The 18,936-nt window shown below is 37.4% G+C and overlaps 1 protein-coding gene and 1 long non-coding RNA gene across 2 annotated transcripts in view; one reads left to right on the top strand and one right to left on the bottom strand.

Annotated features, from left to right (window-relative positions):
* Positions 1–3,465, top strand: part of LOC107679591 (transmembrane and TPR repeat-containing protein 3-like) — a 30,781-nt gene extending 27,316 nt beyond the window's left edge. The window contains exon 14 of the mRNA XM_016475180.1: positions 2,368–3,465. Within this exon, the coding sequence (XP_016330666.1) occupies positions 2,368–3,233 (866 nt within the window). The 3' untranslated portion in view covers positions 3,234–3,465. The remainder of the gene's footprint in view (positions 1–2,367) is intronic.
* Positions 3,466–18,603: 15,138 nt separating this feature from the next.
* LOC107679596 (uncharacterized) overlaps positions 18,604–18,936 on the bottom strand; it is a 5,312-nt gene continuing 4,979 nt past the window's right edge. Inside the window, exon 3 of the long non-coding RNA XR_001633068.1 lies at positions 18,604–18,682. This is a non-coding gene — a long non-coding RNA (uncharacterized LOC107679596). The remainder of the gene's footprint in view (positions 18,683–18,936) is intronic.

Here is an 18,936-nt window from a genome sequence, read left to right as displayed (position 1 = left end):
CAAAAAGCATACAAATGCATACATAGAAATATTAGGACAAGTAAAACATTTTAAGTACACTGAGCAGTTTTTCATTGATACCCTTAACACATTAAGTTTATTTATAGGGAACGTTCCGCTCGCTTCATCCACAATCTTGAAGTCTTTGGCTGCCTTCTATGAGAAATATGCATACTGTGATGCCTTCAACTTTGGCAATGCATCTTTGGCTATGTGACATAACTTTTGGAACAGCGTTTGTATCAGAGGTGTGCCATTAGCCGGGTTTCCATCCAAAGTTGCGAATTTAACTTGTGCGCAAAATTGGAATATCAAAGTCAAAGAGAACAAAATCATCACTTTCTGATAAACTGGCACTATACATCACTAAGAAAAGTAGGAGAAGCTACTGAATATAATAATTTTAATAAATTGCTTGCACCTCAGAACGAGCAGACGAAACACAATGAACGCGGTTATTGCTTTCGGTGGTTAGTCAGGTTTTGCCGTCCCATAGCGCAAAGTCACATGACTTTTTTGATGCGCTTGGAGGAATTTATTCGCAAAATGCATTTCCATCTCCCATTATTCGCATAAGTCAAAAACCACCTCAAGCAAGCGTAAAAACTTTTTTGCAAATTAAGGCATTTTTATTCAAAATTCAGCATTTCCATCTCTCGATTCTGATGCGATACTTCAAAATGCGCATAAAAGCCGGGTCATGGAAACCCAGCTATTGATGACTTAAAGGGTCATATGATGCTGCTAAAAAGTAAAAGTTACACCTTCTTTCTTTGCGTGAACATTTGGGCGGCGTTATGCAAATCTTCCCAGATAGTGACGTAGGTATGTGGGGGTGTGTTAGAACGAGCCGTTTTAGGTAGGCGTGGCTGACTCTTAACTTTTATAAAGAATATCTCTTTGGATTTGAGACGTTAGTCTTTGCAACTTTACAGATCTTCTTTATGCACCAAGAGCTTGTAACACTCCAAAGAGAAAGGAAAAATTGAAATCGCATCATATGACCCCTTTAAAATCCAGTACCACCTGTGTATGCACCTCAGTCAGTAGGTTCTGAGGAAATAATGTTGAAAAATACACTCCCTAATTTTTGATTTATAAGAAAAACATTGGGTCCATTACAAGAAACGGTGAGGTATTCAGCTAACTCTGTGAAAGCAACAGTCTGCTAGTTAGTGTTTGATTCACATGAGGTTAGACATCAGGAGCGTAAGCCAAGTTATTAACCTATGGATTTTTTTGCGTGCCACCTCAAGGTAAGGCAGCAACCTCTCACCTAATTCGGTCATGTTCTCATGCCTAAGAGTGTTAGCGTTTGATCCAAAAGAAATGCGGTTAAATTGAATGTGACTCATTGACCCTAACTTTGAGTTTTATGTCATTTTTTTCATGGATTCAAGACTGATGCATTCTTACAGTTCGAGTGAGGCATTAGTTTGTCATTTTTCTGAGATTAGCACACCTACGCTGCTGCAATGTAAATACCAAGAATACAACGGCTTTATTTGCACATAGTTTTAGGCCTGTTGTACAAACTGTTTAATCATGTGACTGAGGAAGCATTTCGCGATCAGTTCACAGGCCTGCTTGACTGTTATTCTTTCATTCGGTTTTGTAGTTGTGCCCATCCGCATTTGCGCTTGGTTTTCAAATAAAAGCTCATTTGTTTTAAATGTAACCTGCTTTCCACAGTTTGGCCTACAGTAGTTCTTCAAGGGATGATAAAAAGCTGACCGACACTCCTTACCCTCCTTCTGACTCTATCGTTGCAACATAGGATGGTGAACAACGTAGATCTCGTTTCAAAGCCAAATAACCGAGCCAAAATACTAGAGATAGCAGTATCAGGCTTTTGGGCACATTATTAAAAACAAAGAAAAAAGCTCTATCATTTGGACAAGACCTTCATTTATTATGACTTAATGCATAAAAATAATTAATGTGGGTTAACTACACCTAAATAACCTATATTTTTGGATATGCAGTATTTTAATTTATTTGACTTTAGTTGCTCAAAAGATTTACAGCTCCAAGGACATCTGGTGACAGTACTCTCTTGTCATTTGTTTTTTGGTAGGGTTGCTTTATTACAATACTAAAATTAAAGGGAAAAAACTTCCTTTCCCACATTCACTTTCATTGTGTGGAAATGTTTTTACAATGTGGTATGAATTACTTTTGTGGTCCATTTAAAACAAACAAAAAAAAAACTTACATGGGATGGATCAACATCATTAAATGAGGACAATCTGAATTCTCCTTAATTGTTTAGCGATTTGACTTGTCACTTTTGTTTATTTTTGTTTTTGAATTAATTTAATTGTAAAATTTGCATCAATCCTTTCTCCTAATGGTCTTCTTTAACAGGCGAGGCAAAATTTCGTCCAGAGGCAAACCGTCGCTTTCTCACTTACGTGAAAGAAGAGCCGGATGATGCGAATGGCTACTTCAATCTGGGCATGCTGGCAATGGACGCTAATGAGAACGAAGAGGCCGAGCGCTGGATGCGGGAGGCCATTCGGCTGCAACCCGGCTTCCGTAGCGCTTTGTTTAACTTGGCCCTGCTCTACTCTCAGTCGCAACGTGAACTGGATGCTCTCCCGGTGCTTGAGGAGCTGCTGCGTTACCACCCAGAGCACGTCAAAGGCCTCATCCTCAAGGGAGACATCCTCATGAACCACCGCAAGGATACGCGTGGCGCCAAGGCCTGTTTTGAACGCATTTTGAACATGGACCCCAGCAACGTGCAGGCCAAGCATAACCTCTGCGTGGTATACTTTGAAGAACGGGAGCTCCAGCGTGCCGAGCACTGTCTGGTGGAGACGCTCGCTATGGCCCCGCAGGAAGAGTACATCCAACAGCACCTCGCCATCGTACGCAACAAAATGGCCGCCATGAGCGCCGCGGGCCAGCCGATTGCACCGACAGAGGGTGGTAGTGCATCAGACAAGCAGCAAGAGCAACAACCACAGGTCAAACAGGAGGAGGAGGAAGGGCAGGGAGTTGCCTCAGGAGCAGGGGAGGGGGCCAGGAAAGAGAACAATTTGAGGAAATCCTCCCCCAAAGAAAGCGTCAGCAGACAGGGCCACGGCCAATCAAAGAAGCTGGATGCGGGCCAGCCTGACAAGCGGACTAAGAGCAAATCCACAAAAGAGATTAAAGATATAGAAAAGAAAAGGGCAGCTGCCTTGAAGAGACTGGAGGAGATTGAACGCATATTAAGCAGCGATTAGCCTTGTTTATCAACCACCACACTATTTTTATATGTAACTAGTTAAAGTGCAAGAACGAGACTCCTGTTTTTTTTTTATATATAATTGAGCCCTTGATTATGCATGTTTTGTGGTGCTTTTGTTTGATTGTTTTGTCTTTTTTTATATTGTGTGGTATACCTCCTTTTTCCACAGCTTTAATTATGTAAAGCTGTTCAGCTGAAAAGGGAAACCAGGTGTGCACTCACAACATGCGCTGAAAAAGCACAAAATTAGGTACTTTTTTTTTCTAAAGAATCTCTACTAAAAAAATCATATTTTACCATATTGTTTATTTATGATTGTCTATTTTTGAGTCACTGGATTAGTTTTTGTCACTTTCATGTTTTAATTTACCATACCACTGGCAAGTATTACTCATAATCACAAAATAAAATATTGGTAATATCAGCCAGACCATTTTATAGCAGGGCCTCTGGGTGGTCCGTCACATGGCTGTTGTAATTTAGCTCAGCAGACCATTCTCCCTCTTTGCGTGACTTCACTGCACTTCCTCCAATTCTCTGCTGCTGTTTTTCATGTGTCATTATTGCTGTTGCGTTTTTTTTTATTTATAGTTTTGTCACCAAATGGTGCCAGGGTTTAATTATATCCTCTGACATAATCTCATTCTGAATCAGGGTCACCTCCCTCCTCCAGCCCACTTTTTTCAGGCTTCTGGGTTTTTTCCGTATGGCTTGCATACAGTTTGGGCTCTTGCTGATTTCACAGACTTTTTCCATTTTCATGCTTTTTCTTTGGAGTTTTTTCTTCTTTTTTTACGGTTTTCACAGCTTTTCACTCTGTTTCTTGTTCTCCCCACAAAGATCTTACCATAACATTATAATCAGGCTATAAGCAGAAAAAAACGTTTGAAACCTTAAAGGAATAATTCACCCAACACTAAACATCTGTCATCATTTACTAACCCTCATGTCATTCAAAACCTGTATGAATTACTTCTGTTGAACTTAAGACATTTTTTATTCTAATGTACTGTTATGCATGATGCAAAAGTGTCATATGACTTCTGTGCTACATGATAGCTTTGTTCAACTAACAGAATCTAATTTAAGTTGTTACTCATTGAAAATCTTGACTTAAGCTCACTAATTACTCGTTATTATGGACCTGATCTTTTCATTGAGTTAGTCAAGCTAGTTCTCTGAATGATTCGTTTTTGAATCAGTATGATTCACTGATTCCGCAATCCATTTGCAGCTGTTAATAACTTGCTGGAGAGGCAGATTTTCTATGAATGACTTTCATTTTGGTGTTTTCCTCATACAAAGTTACCATATGACTTCAAAAGACAAATATGGCACATATGGACCATAAAACTACAATGTTGCTTTTTTAAACTCTAGATTCAATACAATTGCTTTGACAGGAATGAACAATACAGTTCTTAATAATGTCTTTTATATGTGTTTGGAGTGACATGTGGGTGAGTAAATCATGAACGAATTGTCATTTTTGGGTGAGCTGGCCATTTAATATGGTGAACATCACAGCGTAGGCCATACTTTTTTGTGTGTTCTTTTAGATTTTGTATGTGGAAGGAATCGATCATTTATTTTCCTATGCCAAGATTATACGTCCATGTGTTACTTCTGTATTTTAATGTGCTGCAGATATTCATATTCAGATATTCATGTTGCGCTTACAGTTGAGTTTGGTATATTGTTTCCTGTGAAGCCGAAACAATCATGTGCTCTCGCTGGAATGCTGTTGCCATTTTACTGTTTACTTTGAAGGCAGACCCTGAAATATCTTCCTCTATCTCCTCTGACCTTTCTGAAGATCTTAACAGGAAAAAAAAAGGTACCTGAGAGCTCACCGATCTGTCAAGGCAGAATCCTCAATGCATGTGGGAGTGCATTTACATATATTCAACAACACTAGCATATTAACACTAATGTGGGGCACATGTGGGGTGTTATCTTGTTATTTTGTAATAAAGCCACTTTAAGTAGCAAAACCATCGCCTTTATCTGATTAAGTAGTGGACTCATGAAGTTCACAGTATTATTGGCTTCACCACGATGTTCACTTGTAAAACTTGAGCGAGAAACCTGAATCACTACACTTGTTTGCTTTCTTTTGGCAACATCTATGCATCTGAATCTTTTTTTTTTTTTAATTGTCAGTTTGATAGTTTATAGGGACAGATTTACATGGCTGTATCATAATAATCTTCAAATATATAGTGTTGGGAGTTTACCTCTTTCTAAGAGGTTCATTTCTCAGTAAATCATCTCTCTCAACTCTCATTCAGCTCTGTTATATGCCATATTTCAAGTTTCCCTCAGCTCAGCTCGAATCTTAATGATGTTTTAGGACTCTTTCCTCTCATGTTTACTCATGCTTCACCCCAAATCCAATTTGTTACATCTTGATTTATGGTATTTTGTATTTGGGCTAATGTTTTGTCTTATGAATGGTGGTGGGGACCTAAGGTTTTCCAATAAAAATGACTTGCTTCACATTACAAACGTCTCATAAATGCCACTTTTTATGCAATCTGGCGATTACAAACAAGCTTTGAGTCGCCAGCACAGAGACATCAATTTTCGATCTGCAAAATCCACATGGTCCAAGATAACTCACTCGCACCTTTGACTCGTGTGCTGCCCAAAGGCTGTAACTGTCATTTTTTCTTGTTGTCAAGGCCTCAGGTTTCAGCCTCGAGCTTGTGTTGCAATAGCGCTCGCTGTAATGTGATATGTGCGTAATGAAGCGCGCTGCAAACAAGTGGCACTTTGTTGTATTTGTTGAACAGTTTGGCATGACATTAATCTTGGTAATTAACAAAGCTTTGTGTAACCCATTAACCCGAGCTGCCAGATTTTTTTTTATGGAAATAGGCTTATACTAAGAGTGGAAGGGCCCATAACTAGAATTTGTTTAAAAACAGTGAGTTCTGTCGCAAACTTAATTATACGCAGTATCTGGCAGGCCGAGGAGACTAAACCACAGGAACTTGAGCTTTAAATGGTCTTCAGAGCTCCCAGTTCAAGAAACTAGATTGTCATCACATTGACATTTGATCACACAAGATGTTTAATATGATTATGCTTTTAGTCCATGTGAGAGCACGATTTATATTATTGGATTAAAGGCTCAATGACTCTTTTGTAGCAGTAATGCCTGATTACATTTTAAATGGCCATGTCTGTGGTTTGGGAATTCATGAACTGGTCCATGCTCTATGGAGGGGGAATGGAAATTAGCTGTTTGAGGTGATATACCATGGAAAACGGTCAGGCCAAGTCCTTGATGAGTGTTGTTGAGAATTTGCGCTTTTATAAAACCTGCACACACAGTGTTTACTGTAATTAACGTGTTATTTTTTTAGCTCATTATTATCTGCGGGTCATTGGCTGACCTAATTTGGGAGGCCATTCGGCTGCAACCCGGCTTCCGCAGCGCTTTGTTTAACTTGGCCCTGCTCTACTCTCAGTCGCAACGTGAACTGGATGCTCTCCCGGTGCTTGAGGAGCTGCTGCGTTACCACCCAGAGCACGTCAAAGGCCTCATCCTCAAGGGAGACATCCTCATGAACCACCGCAAGGATACGCGTGGCGCCAAGGCCTGTTTTGAACGCATTTTGAACATGGACCCCAGCAACGTGCAGGCCAAGCATAACCTCTGCGTGGTATACTTTGAAGAACGGGAGCTCCAGCGTGCCGAGCACTGTCTGGTGGAGACGCTCGCTATGGCCCCGCAGGAAGAGTACATCCAACAGCACCTCGCCATCGTACGCAACAAAATGGCCGCCATGAGCGCCGCGGGCCAGCCGATTGCACCGACAGAGGGTGGTAGTGCATCAGACAAGCAGCAAGAGCAACAACCACAGGTCAAACAGGAGGAGGAGGAAGGGCAGGGAGTTGCCTCAGGAGCAGGGGAGGGGGCCAGGAAAGAGAACAATTTGAGGAAATCCTCCCCCAAAGAAAGCGTCAGCAGCCAGGGCCACGGCCAATCAAAGAAGCTGGATGCAGGCCAGCCTGACAAGCGGACTAAGAGCAAATCCACAAAAGAGATTAAAGATATAGAAAAGAAAAGGGCAGCTGCCTTGAAGAGACTGGAGGAGATTGAACGCATATTAAGCAGCGATTAACCTTGTTTATCAACCACCACACTATTTTTATATGTAACTAGTTAAAGTGCAAGAACGAGACTCCTGTTTTTTTTTTATATATAATTGAGCCCTTGATTATGCATGTTTTGTGGTTTTTTTATCTACAACTCTCTCTCTCTCTCTCTCTCTCTCTCTATATATATATATATATGCAATGGTAACACAGATTAGGGAACACATGAAGGGATGTAGAATATGGTCATTGCAGAATAAGGCACTAATATGTGCTTTATAAGTAAGGAATAATTGACAATGGGCCATTGAATTATTAGAAAATAATGCACACCCGAGGTGTAACAGCCACGAACTCGGGTGTGCATTATTTTGTAATAATTTAACGGAGTCAATTATTCCGCTTATACAATAATTGCCACCTCAAGACATTCTTCAGATGTTGTATTTCAAGACATTCATCAAGTTTTTATCTTTAAAACGATCTTGTGAGTAGGATTAATTTCTTACGCATCTCATCCAATGCCTGCGTTGCTAATTCCAAAATGACATTTTAGACCTAGTAACGGAGGCTTGAGCTGTTGATGGCACACTAATGCAGTTAATAATGAAGTTATTAGAGAAAGAGATAACAAGCATGTGTGAATTACCTGAGTCTGTGTCTCTCAACAGAGTTTGGCAGCAGTGTCTCTAATAATAGCGAAACTGTAAGTTCATCTGCTCCAACAACAGCGCCGTTATTACCTTACTAGTGAGAAATGTCATAATGCTTTTAAGTTGCTAATCTGTTTTACTGATAAAATTGTCAGAGTAGTGTTAACAACACGTTTCTGTGTGCATGTATGTTTCCGTGTGCGAGTGTATGTCTGTACTGTGTGTGTGTTTGTAAGGGAGAGAGAGCGGGAGAAAGGGCGTATGTGCTTTCTGTGCATAATAAAATTAAATTTTGTGGCAAAAACATGGAAATAATTTGTCGTTTGTATCCGATTATTTACTATATTTATTTGCTTGATTAGTGTCGTTGTGGGATTTGGTTCTTTTGCTGTAAGGACTTTTGAAATAACTGAAATCATTTGTGAAGTGATATAGACATGCAATGCGGTCAAGACCTGCCTGGAACTACTTTAGCCATGCGTTTCCCTGAAAATAATTGCACACTTTAGAACGTTTGTCAGCCAATCAGATTCAAGCATTCAAAACCCCAGTAGTACAAGTACTAAAAAACAGCCAATATGCTAGTAATATGCATGCTAATAAGCACCTACTTAATAGTGAATAGTGTTCCCTAGTGTTACCAAAACAATATCAAAATTTTATAATTGTATATCATAAAATATATGCATTTTTATAACTAGTTATACATTAAAGTATTAAGCATTAATATTAAAAAATAAAATGAATATTCATGTATGTGTGTATATATGTGCACATTAAGATTAGTATAGATAAATATACTTTAGCTTGCAGTACAACTGCACGTGCACATTTGATCAAATAAAATGGGAATAAAAATACTTTCAGTGAAGCAGATTGACTGAATAGCTGGATCGTGTCACTGTCAATAGAAGATTAGTTGTCTTTACAAATTAATCTTCCCTGGGATGAGAACGTGAAAGGCATTATGTGAACATGGTTTGTGAGCATGTCATCTTGTGATGATGAACCACCTATACCCCAGGGGCACCAATGTCCTCAAAGTTGGGAGTGATCCTGCTATTTTTATGCTTACGACACCAGTCCAACTGCATAACCTATTCAGTCACAACTTGCTTTTATGTATTACTTTTTCTAATGTGTTTCTTGCTACTTGGTCATCTTGTTCTGTTTCTTAGTTTCTCACAAATGTCAGTTAGACAATGTGAGCATATGAATCAGAGTTAAATTAAATACTTCACACATGCGTCAGCTCAAATGAGTCACAGCCTTTGTATTCAGAATAATTAGATATGGTTGAGTAGTGTTCCTCTTTTTCAAATAGGAAGTATGCTGGCAAGCACAGGTTTATCAGGCCCCCCAAGGCACATTGTATAGTGTTTAGAGTCACTGATTGAATATTTAAGGAAAAATTGTGTTGTTTAACAGATGTATTATTAGATCATTAAGAACAAGAATTGCTTAAACTGAAAAATTGTTTACATTTCCAATAGCTAATGAAAAACAAAAAAATGTGAAAAACCAACACGTGAAAGCAGAATCCATCTCGAAAGTGAGGTTAAGTTTTGTAAAGGCGACGCATGCTCATCTCTGTGGAATGAGTGTATGTGAGTCAAGACATGGCGAATGTAAATCGTTATCTACAGGAGTTTCCATATGTTTTTAATGAGAACAAATGTGTCTGGGTCTGATCTGTGAGACCTCTTATATTTCATTTTTGTTAGTGTGTAAATGGTTTTATTTTACAAAACAGAAATGTTTTATGAGAGGATGTTTTAAGAGGGCTTTATATGGAAATAAAAGACATTTGTTTACTTAAAATATATTTTTGAACAGAGGAAGTCTGTATTCGTCTGCCAATAAGTTGTAAACCACCATACTTCTAATGGCAGATGCAATGTGACACTTTGGAACCATGGGAATGAGACACATAATCAGTTCTTGATTATTTTATCCAGTCCCCTTAGCAAATTATTATACAGGGTTAGGGACTGAAAATTTGTAATCATTAAAAATCTTTAAATATATTTAGTTTTTTGCTATTGTAGGTTAAAATTTGATCACCTTCATGCTAGTAAAAGCAAAATAGGAGTTTTGTAACAGAGCTTGCGGGTAAGCTTTCTATCACAGACACCACTAACTTGGCATCATGGCTTATTTCATTTTAAAAAAAAAAAAAAAAAAAATGCATATTGTCTGTCTTTACTTGTCACTCTGCCTTACCACCTTTGTACCAGAAATAATAAACGAATGGCATACTTGCTAAGAACACATTTATTGCCTTTGAAAGAAGTATCATGTTTTGAAAATGTGTCATTTTAATAGTAATGATATAAACACATTTGCACTACATTCCTTTCAGTTCTGTGGGAACATTCAGATCTGTTTTTAATCGTGCGATGAAGCTTAGGTCATGTGGTTTTTATTTGTAGTCATTCAAAATGTTAAACTAATAGTTCACCTGAAAATGAACATTCTGTCATTATTTACTCACCCTCATTTTACTTTTGCTTATGAAAAACAATAGATATTTTTGAAGTCCTCTGAAGTCATAGTTTTTTTTTATGTGAGATTTGTGATTTAAGTCATACTATTAATGCATGTACAATATTTTGTGGCCTTTTTGGCAAATTTCATTATTTTGAATCCAAAATACAGTACGTTCTATACGCAATTGGTGCAGAACTGATAAGATTCTAGTGAGGGTGTTCGTCCAAAATTTTACAAAACATTGATTTGTCAACATAAAATCACCAATATTTTTTACCTATCCATGTAAATGTCAGCCCTCGCGGCTGTGCTTTATGGGAGCTTCCATTCGCTTCAGTTGATTCATCACTGTATATACAGTAGTAAAATATGTGGTCATTTGGGAAAGAAAAAAAAAGATACATTTTGTATTCAGGAAGGACCCATTAATTTGATCAATGTTAATTGTGATAAATGAAATCGCTTGTTGTATTCCTCAATTGTAAGTCGCTTTGGATACAAGCATCTGCTACATGAATAAATTCAAATGTTTTTTGAGCAGCAAATGAGCATGATTTCTGAATAATTGTAATAATATTTCACAATATTACTGTATTTTAATCAAATAAATGCAGCCTTGGCGAGCAAAAGAGACATTTTTCAAAAACATTAAAAATCAGACTGTCCCTAAGCTTTTGAACCATGCTGTAAGCTACAGAAAACATGGAACACTCCCTTTAGGACACTGAAAAACAACTGACAAATGATAAGTTAAAGGCTTAATCGTGAAGCCATTGTCTTGCTGAAGTTAGCGTCATTTGCCGAGGAGCCGCGATGGCGATTTCCTGCATTTGATCTGGAAGTGGCTATTTTAAGACTGAGTGGTCACTGGTCCTCTCACATAAACAGTGATGCAGAATCCTCAGCCAGAACAATTGTGGGAATTCCCAGGGTATATGCAGACAGTCTTGGCTCATAGTGCTTCCCTGCTGGATTTGACTTCTCAGCTGTACAACAGCTGGACATGAGCAATCAGCAACAGGAAGCTGCTCGGCGGCTACTGAAACTGAGGTGCTGAAGTATTGAATTTAACCCTGACCTCAAGATTAAGCGTTAAAGCCTTGAGTGCTCACAGTCCATCAACTCTCACTTGCTTGCATATGGAGTTATGATTAATCACAGGTCAGTACCTCTGTATCTTATCACTTGAAGATAACACTGTACTCCCAGGCTTCCAGGGAAATCCTGCCATGTGATGGATCTAGATTGTTTAATCTTGAAGATATATCAGTCTGGATCAACTGCCTCAGAACATTCAGGTGAACAATAGACTAGACTAGACTAGCAACCCAGTTTTATCACATTTTAAGACTTCACTGTGAATAAACAAAACTTGAAAAATTAATGCTGAAATGTAACATATGCATATGCATAGGCTGTCGTCAAACATGTTTCCTTGAGCACTTCCACTGTCTGCGACTGGTCAGTCAAACAGATGGCCCCACCCCAAACTCACACCATTGGTTGTGCCAGCTGTTGTCAAGTAGATCTGGATACTCAAACAAACTGTAATGTTCTGATAGCACCTAAGACACTATTTTTACACATCTTTTGGGGGAATCGGACTAAAAATGGTTTACTTGTAGTTGTCTCCACTTGTTAAGCTATAAGATAAAGTATTTTAACATTGAAAAAAAAAAGACACCAGCTTGAAAGATGTCGAACGTTTGGTGCTCTGTGCCCTATTTTGCTATGTAAACCTCTCTTTTGTTTAAGCAGAAAGTCAAAATCTCATATGACCTGGCTTAAGCGATTTCACAGACTGGTGCTATACATAGCGTGTTAACTGATGTTTTATTTATTTTTTTATAAATCCCTGGAATGTCATGAGTTTGTGATGAATCTGAGATACAAACAGCAGAGAAATGTGACGCATATTTGAAGAAATACTCCGGGTTAAATTAAGTTCTATGGAAGGCATTTATGACATGCTGTCAATTATGACAAAAAATAAGTTGGATTTGTACCTCTGTCTGTAAAAGCAAGTAAAATACATTTACATTAATGCACTTACAGTTGAAGTCTATGGGGCAAGGCAATACCTGAAATGTTATAGCATAAAGTATGTATTTTTTAAGCACTTATATAAATTTCTCTTTCCAAAATGTTGTAAAACTGTCTAAAGTAGAGTTTGTTCCATGTAAACTTTACCCCTTTACCTTGTGCATATTGAGTGTATTTTTTTTAAAGTTCAGAAATGTCCTCCTATCCCACCTTAATATGCCGATATAATATTAATACACTACCATTCAAAAGATTGGGATTGGTAAAAGACTGTTATGCTCACCAAGGCTGCATGTACTTGATCAAAATACAGTAAAAACTGTAATATTGTGAAATCCATCCATTCTCCTGCCACTTATCTGGGACCAGACTGCTGTGGTAGCAGAGCCACCCATACGTCCTTTTCCCCCAATAATGCCTCTAGCATGTCTTAGTTCTACTTCTGGTTATCTTCCCAGTTGGACATGCCAAGAACACCTCCACCAGGAGGAATCCTCAGTAGATGCCCAGACCAACTCAACTGGCTCCTTTTTGAGCAGCAGCTCTACTCAATTTCTCCTGGATGTTAGAGCTTCTAACCTTGTCCCTCAGGATCAGCCCAGACACCCTGCAGAGAAAACTCACTCCAGCCTCTTGTACATTTCTGTCATTACCCAATGTTTGTGACCATAGGTGAGGACAGATGGTCCATATAATGAATTGGAAATTGAGAGCTTTGCCTCCTTGGATCACCACCTGAAGGGTTTGGGTGCCTCATTGACCCTGTCCAGAGCATTAGCTCCTGGTAGAGTAAATTGGTCCCAGGTGAGAGGCCAGACAAAGTGGGATCCAATAGATCCATCCCCTAAACATTATTCCAGAGGGAGAGACTTTGCCTGGATGAGGGATACTGACAGGAGAAGAGGGAGGGGCCGTGCAGACAGGACCATGGTTGTTAATATTGTCAATTATTATTACAATTTAAAATAACTAATGTTGAAAAAACAAAATCTGATTATCTGACCGATGGTGATGGGGCAGTGTTTGGGAAATCTGTTTTAAAACAGTCAGTGTTTTTGCTGGTACATTTGGTGATGCTAGTGCTGCAAAATTACACACTTCACCCTTTGTGGTTATACTTTCAAAACGGTGTGTATTTCAGTATTTTTGATCTCTATTCTGGTGCTATGCCATTCCCCATAGACCTCTGTAGTAAGTGGCTTATTGTGAATTTTTTGTTTGTTTTTACAAACTGAAGCACGAGTCACAATGATTTTCTGTGGAGCTTTTGAACTCAGCCTGAACTTCCTTTAAAATGTATAACCGTTACATCATGTATTACTTTCTATTTAATATGTTTGTATATCACTGTTTCATGATGCGGATTTGTGTATTACTTAACTTGAATAAGTTTCAAATTCATTCATTCATTTCAAAGAAGAGGCGCTCTATTAAATGAGTGGATTTTTTTTTATTCGATTAACAAATCATCAGCCTGTTTTTTGACTAATTATATTTTGACTGAGTATCTTATTGTTACCAACCTGAATGCACTGTGCATGTGACTGCGTCAAACCATACACATTTGTTAGCATGTGGACTAAATGACCTCTCTCACATTCATTGTATGAAAATGCAAAAATGTGAGGGCCTTGTCGAACTCTGCAAAGTATTATTTTCCCACGAGGACCTGATTTACCCAAGAATCTGGGAACATTTTTCACAAGGACAAACTGTGCTGGGGAAAAAAGGTCATGTGGGGTAAACAAGCTTGGGGTGTGTCTTCAGTGAACAAGGACACACCCCATGTTCTTAAAATTTCATGATTTGTGAGCTATGTAAACACTTTGATACTCTTGAGAAAGCACCTCTTAAATGGTGCAAGCAAATGAGCACCTTTTATTAGCTTATTTTTAAAACTTCAGTCAGTGCTTGTCCTATTGCTAATGGTAATCTACTTGGGACGCTTTTGATTTAATCAAAGGCGGTGTTTAGCCACACTATTATGTCATAAAGTGGTGCATTCCACAACCTGTCCTTCTGACAGATTGGCTTCAGTATAAGCTGTTTTTAGACTAACAAGAAAGTTTTGAGTTCTGAAACTTACAGGATGTTTTTATAGTACAATGACCTCTTGTATGTCAAAAGATCAAGGGAATTTTGATTTCTCAGTTAATGACCCCTTTAACACAACACACTCAACATGTTTCTCTGCCATGATCATTATGAAATCTGATTAGGCTGACGTGTCTCGACATATCAAACAGATTCTTAACTGTTACTACTGGTATTTTTAGCTTAATTACATGTAAGCTGTCACACAAGAAACCTGGTTATTGGATTATTATGGGCTTTTCAGCTTAAATTAAACAGTAAAACAATTATGAAACTGCAGAAATGTAAATGATAAAAATATTAAACCACTGTTCTGGCCAACATATATTATTTTATTGTATAAAATTACAATATTTAAAACAGGTGACAACTTTCCCCAACCTAAATTCCTTTTATTCAGACAGTACAGCGTGGCAATGGCAAGGTCATTGGTTTGATTCCCAGGGAATGCATAAACTGTTCATAGTATATGCACTGTAAGTCGCTTTGGATAAAAGTGTCTGCTAAATGCATAAATGTGAATGTAGTTCTGATGAAACACTCATTTAGGAATGTTAACCACATGGTCTGTCTTTTTTATTTTAATTTTTTTTTTTTTTTTTGAAGAATTTAGAAAGTGTGTGTTTTTTTTTTTAATTAGCATGTTCTGGATTCTGTACCTTATGAAGTATTATTCTGGTGTGCGTTCGTTTTTTTTTTATACAACCTGCCCTGACCTGACATTAATATAAAATCTGCCTTCATTATATACTTGATTCTTGTCTGTATGCCAGTGTAGCTTTATTTGTTTTCTTATTACCAAACAGCTATTAAATACTATGAACAAACAGCTATTAAATAATTTAAAACTGTTTTGAACTAGATATTTGAAACCGACATATAAAACCACTGCTAGAGAAAACAAATGTGTAATTTGACTTTTATATAATATAACACAGAAATGTCCTTGTAACAATTAGCCCCAACTCACTCTATTCCCATAGTGGTGCTTTGAGAGAGAAAATAAGACATAAAAAAAAATAATTATTTCAATTGGGGTACAGGGAAACCAAAACAGGCCACTGTTGCCAGGTAAATACAAGCTCCATACCTGTGAAAACTGCATTCCTGAAGCTCCTGAATAAGACAGGAGCAATTTAACATGAGCTTGCTATATCTAAAATAAGATGCAGTCAGGCGTCGTCAAAGAGGTCAGGGGTGAGGAGCCACCCGACAGCCCTTGTCTGTTTGAAGATGTTAGAAAGATCCTGCAGACAGTTGGGTGAAAGGAAATCAAAGTGACCTGCTTTACTCTCAGATACTGAACTATTTTCAAGCGAGGAGGAAAAAGAAGAGCAAGATAAAGACTGTAAAAATTATTTTTCGAAGTTGGATTTGAAGATTACTGTAGTATATAGAAGTTTAATTCAATGTGTACTTGACATTTCTTCATAATTAATTGTGAAATTTACTAGCAATTTCTGAGTGAAAATTGTTTCTCCACCATTTTTTTGTTATTGTGGAACAGAAAAAAAAATGTATGAATGAAGCAGCATGAACGTTCTGCTAAACATCTGTTTTTGTGCTCCATGGAAAGAAAGAAAGTCCTACATGAGGGTGAGTAATTGCGATTAGAATTTTAATTTATGGATAAAGTGTCCCTTTAAGTACTCATTTATATATACGGGCCAAGACTGAGGAGGAGCACCCAAATAAACTGTTGCATAAACAGCATAAAGTTGTGTTACTTTGGTTACAATTAAACTGCTGCTATACTCTCTTAATAGTGGAAGTGTTACTAAAAAATTTACGCTCAACCGGCTAACGTATGTACATTTGAATCCACTCATTATACAGTATGTTCATATTCATTATATGTCCCACTATTTTAACATGGCTGACAACATATGGAATGTAAACTAACTTTAAAAGCCATCTGGTTGTTAAAGGGGTCATATGATGCGATTTCAAGTTTTCCTTTCTCTTTGGAGTGTTACAAGCTGTTCATGAATAAATAAGATCCCTGAAGTTGCAAAGACTAAAGTCTCAAAACCAAAGAGATATTCTTTATCAAAGTTAAGACTCTGCCACACCCCCCTAAAACGGCTCGTTCTAACACGCGAGGGACTTTGTAGAAAACGAAGCGTTTGAGAGAGGCGGGGCATAGAGGACCTACAATAATGTACAGTATTTGAAAAATAATGTGTTTTTTGAACATTAAAGCATGTCAACATATTCTGTTACACCAAATACACAAAATAATGATCTTTAAAAAAGCATCATATGACCCGTTTAAGCAAACTATCCTTACAGCTATAATTCAGGAACTATAAAAAGGGAAAATTGTTCACCACATATTGTGAAACATCAAGAGCCTTGCAAGCTGTCTCTGTCCCAACACTGCAAATATATGATATTCTGTCTTGCACAGATTAAAGATAATTAGCAAAAACACCCAAAAGACTTAAATGGCCTCTTCAGAGCTTACTGTATTCCATTAAGACTGCTCCCGCTTGGTGGCTGGGCAAAAATAAACAAATTGGTTTTCCACTAATATTGTGCATTTGATATCGGCTTCATGTGATTTCATTCCACAGACAAGCGGGCACCGAAAAGACTGGAGAGAAGGCATTTATGAATGTTCTCTCGTTGACATTTCAATTTACTTAACTATTGTCTGGCAGGCTGGAGAGGTTTTGAAAGTCTACTCTTATTATTTACTCTGTAATACTCTTACAAACGGACAGTATTATTCATGTCATGGTGAGTTAATAATGACAGTTAAAACAATCAAATAATTCTAAATGTGTTCTTTGAAGACCAGTAATCGGTAAGGGCTTTGCAGGAGTTGTTCAGTATAAAGGAGACTGGGGAGTGTTGAAACATGCTGTTTGTTTGTGCTACACTCTTAAAAATAAAGGTGCTTCATGATGCCATAGAAGAACCTTTTTGTTTAAATGGTTCCATAAAGAACCTTTCTGTTTCAAAAAAGGTTCTTTCGTGGCGAACGAAGGTTCTTCAGATTATAAAAAGGTAAGAAAGAGAAAGAACCTTTGACTGAATGGTTCTTTGTGGAACCAAAAATGGTTCTTCTATGGCATCGCTGTGAAGAACCTTTTGAAGCACCTTAATTTTTGTGTAATTTGTGAGTGTATGTGTCTCAAACAAACTACTACTTATCCACTAACTAACTTAAGAGTACAAAGAGTGCCATTCTCACTACCTACCCACTACTAATAGAAAACATGGATATCAGTTTAAAATTTGTGCATGATTTATTGTGTTAATCATATTTACTTTGTTTCTAAACCATCTTTTTGCCAAACATCCATCACATTCTAATTTATTGAGATGCACCCGTATAAAAGTATACTTTTAAGTATGCTTTAAGTATAACGGTAGTAAACTTTGAGTACACAACTAGTTTACATCTATGTTTTAAAAAAATGCTACAAGTGTTTAATTAGTAAACTATAATTAATAGTCTTTGTTCAGCTTTTTGTTCAAAATGTTGTTTATTTCTTCTCGGAGCACAAGTATAGCTCAAATATATTTTGACTTTTTCTAAGTATAAGTCAAGTATACTTAAGTGTCATTTTAAGTATATTTCTGAGAAGTACATAAAGCCCATGTCTGAGAAGTACATAAAAAGTAGGCTGAAAGTATACTTTCATATTTTTTAGCTTAAAAGAAGTATACTAATAGCACACTTGTATAAACTTATTTTTCGTAAGGGACCCCTCACCTAATCCAACAACTGTTTCACTTTAAGCCATTCTGATGATACAAAATGACAAATAACATCTGATCAGATACATACAATGTAATCACTGTGTGCGTGTTTGTGTGTTAGTCAGTCGCACGATTGCGTCATATGTAGGGTTTAAGTGCAAAAAATCCAGAATATGTTCATATTTGGATTATGAAATTATTTAAATATGTATATTCATTTCATCCCGTAGCTCATTTCTAATCGGTCACAACTGGTCTTACCTGGTGTTGAATTTCCAGAAATGTTTCTTTCCCAGATCTCAGGAGTTCACAGCTAAATGTATCAATTTTATCGCAGATGCCTCTCCTAAATTAAAGAAATAAAAATGCTATCTTCAGAAATAAGAATTAAAAACAAATTAGCTAATTGTTGACACAGGCTACAGAAAGAATAAAGAGCCATAAAATGTGGATGGCAAAGCTCAGACAATTTTACAATTTTAAGATATCTGTTTTTGCAGAAGAACATTTGAGAGCAGACAAAATACTCAATTTCATCTCATTTCTGTATTGGAGAACCAACTGAGATCTTAAAGGAATTTCATTTGTGTGTGTGTGTGT

This window comes from Sinocyclocheilus anshuiensis, unplaced genomic scaffold, assembly GCF_001515605.1.
Source record: "Sinocyclocheilus anshuiensis isolate Anshui unplaced genomic scaffold, SAMN03320099.WGS_v1.1 scaffold288, whole genome shotgun sequence".
Taxonomy (NCBI): domain Eukaryota; kingdom Metazoa; phylum Chordata; class Actinopteri; order Cypriniformes; family Cyprinidae; genus Sinocyclocheilus; species Sinocyclocheilus anshuiensis.
Note: the sequence above shows the minus strand (reverse complement) of the source record. Positions and strands in the feature narration are given on the sequence as shown.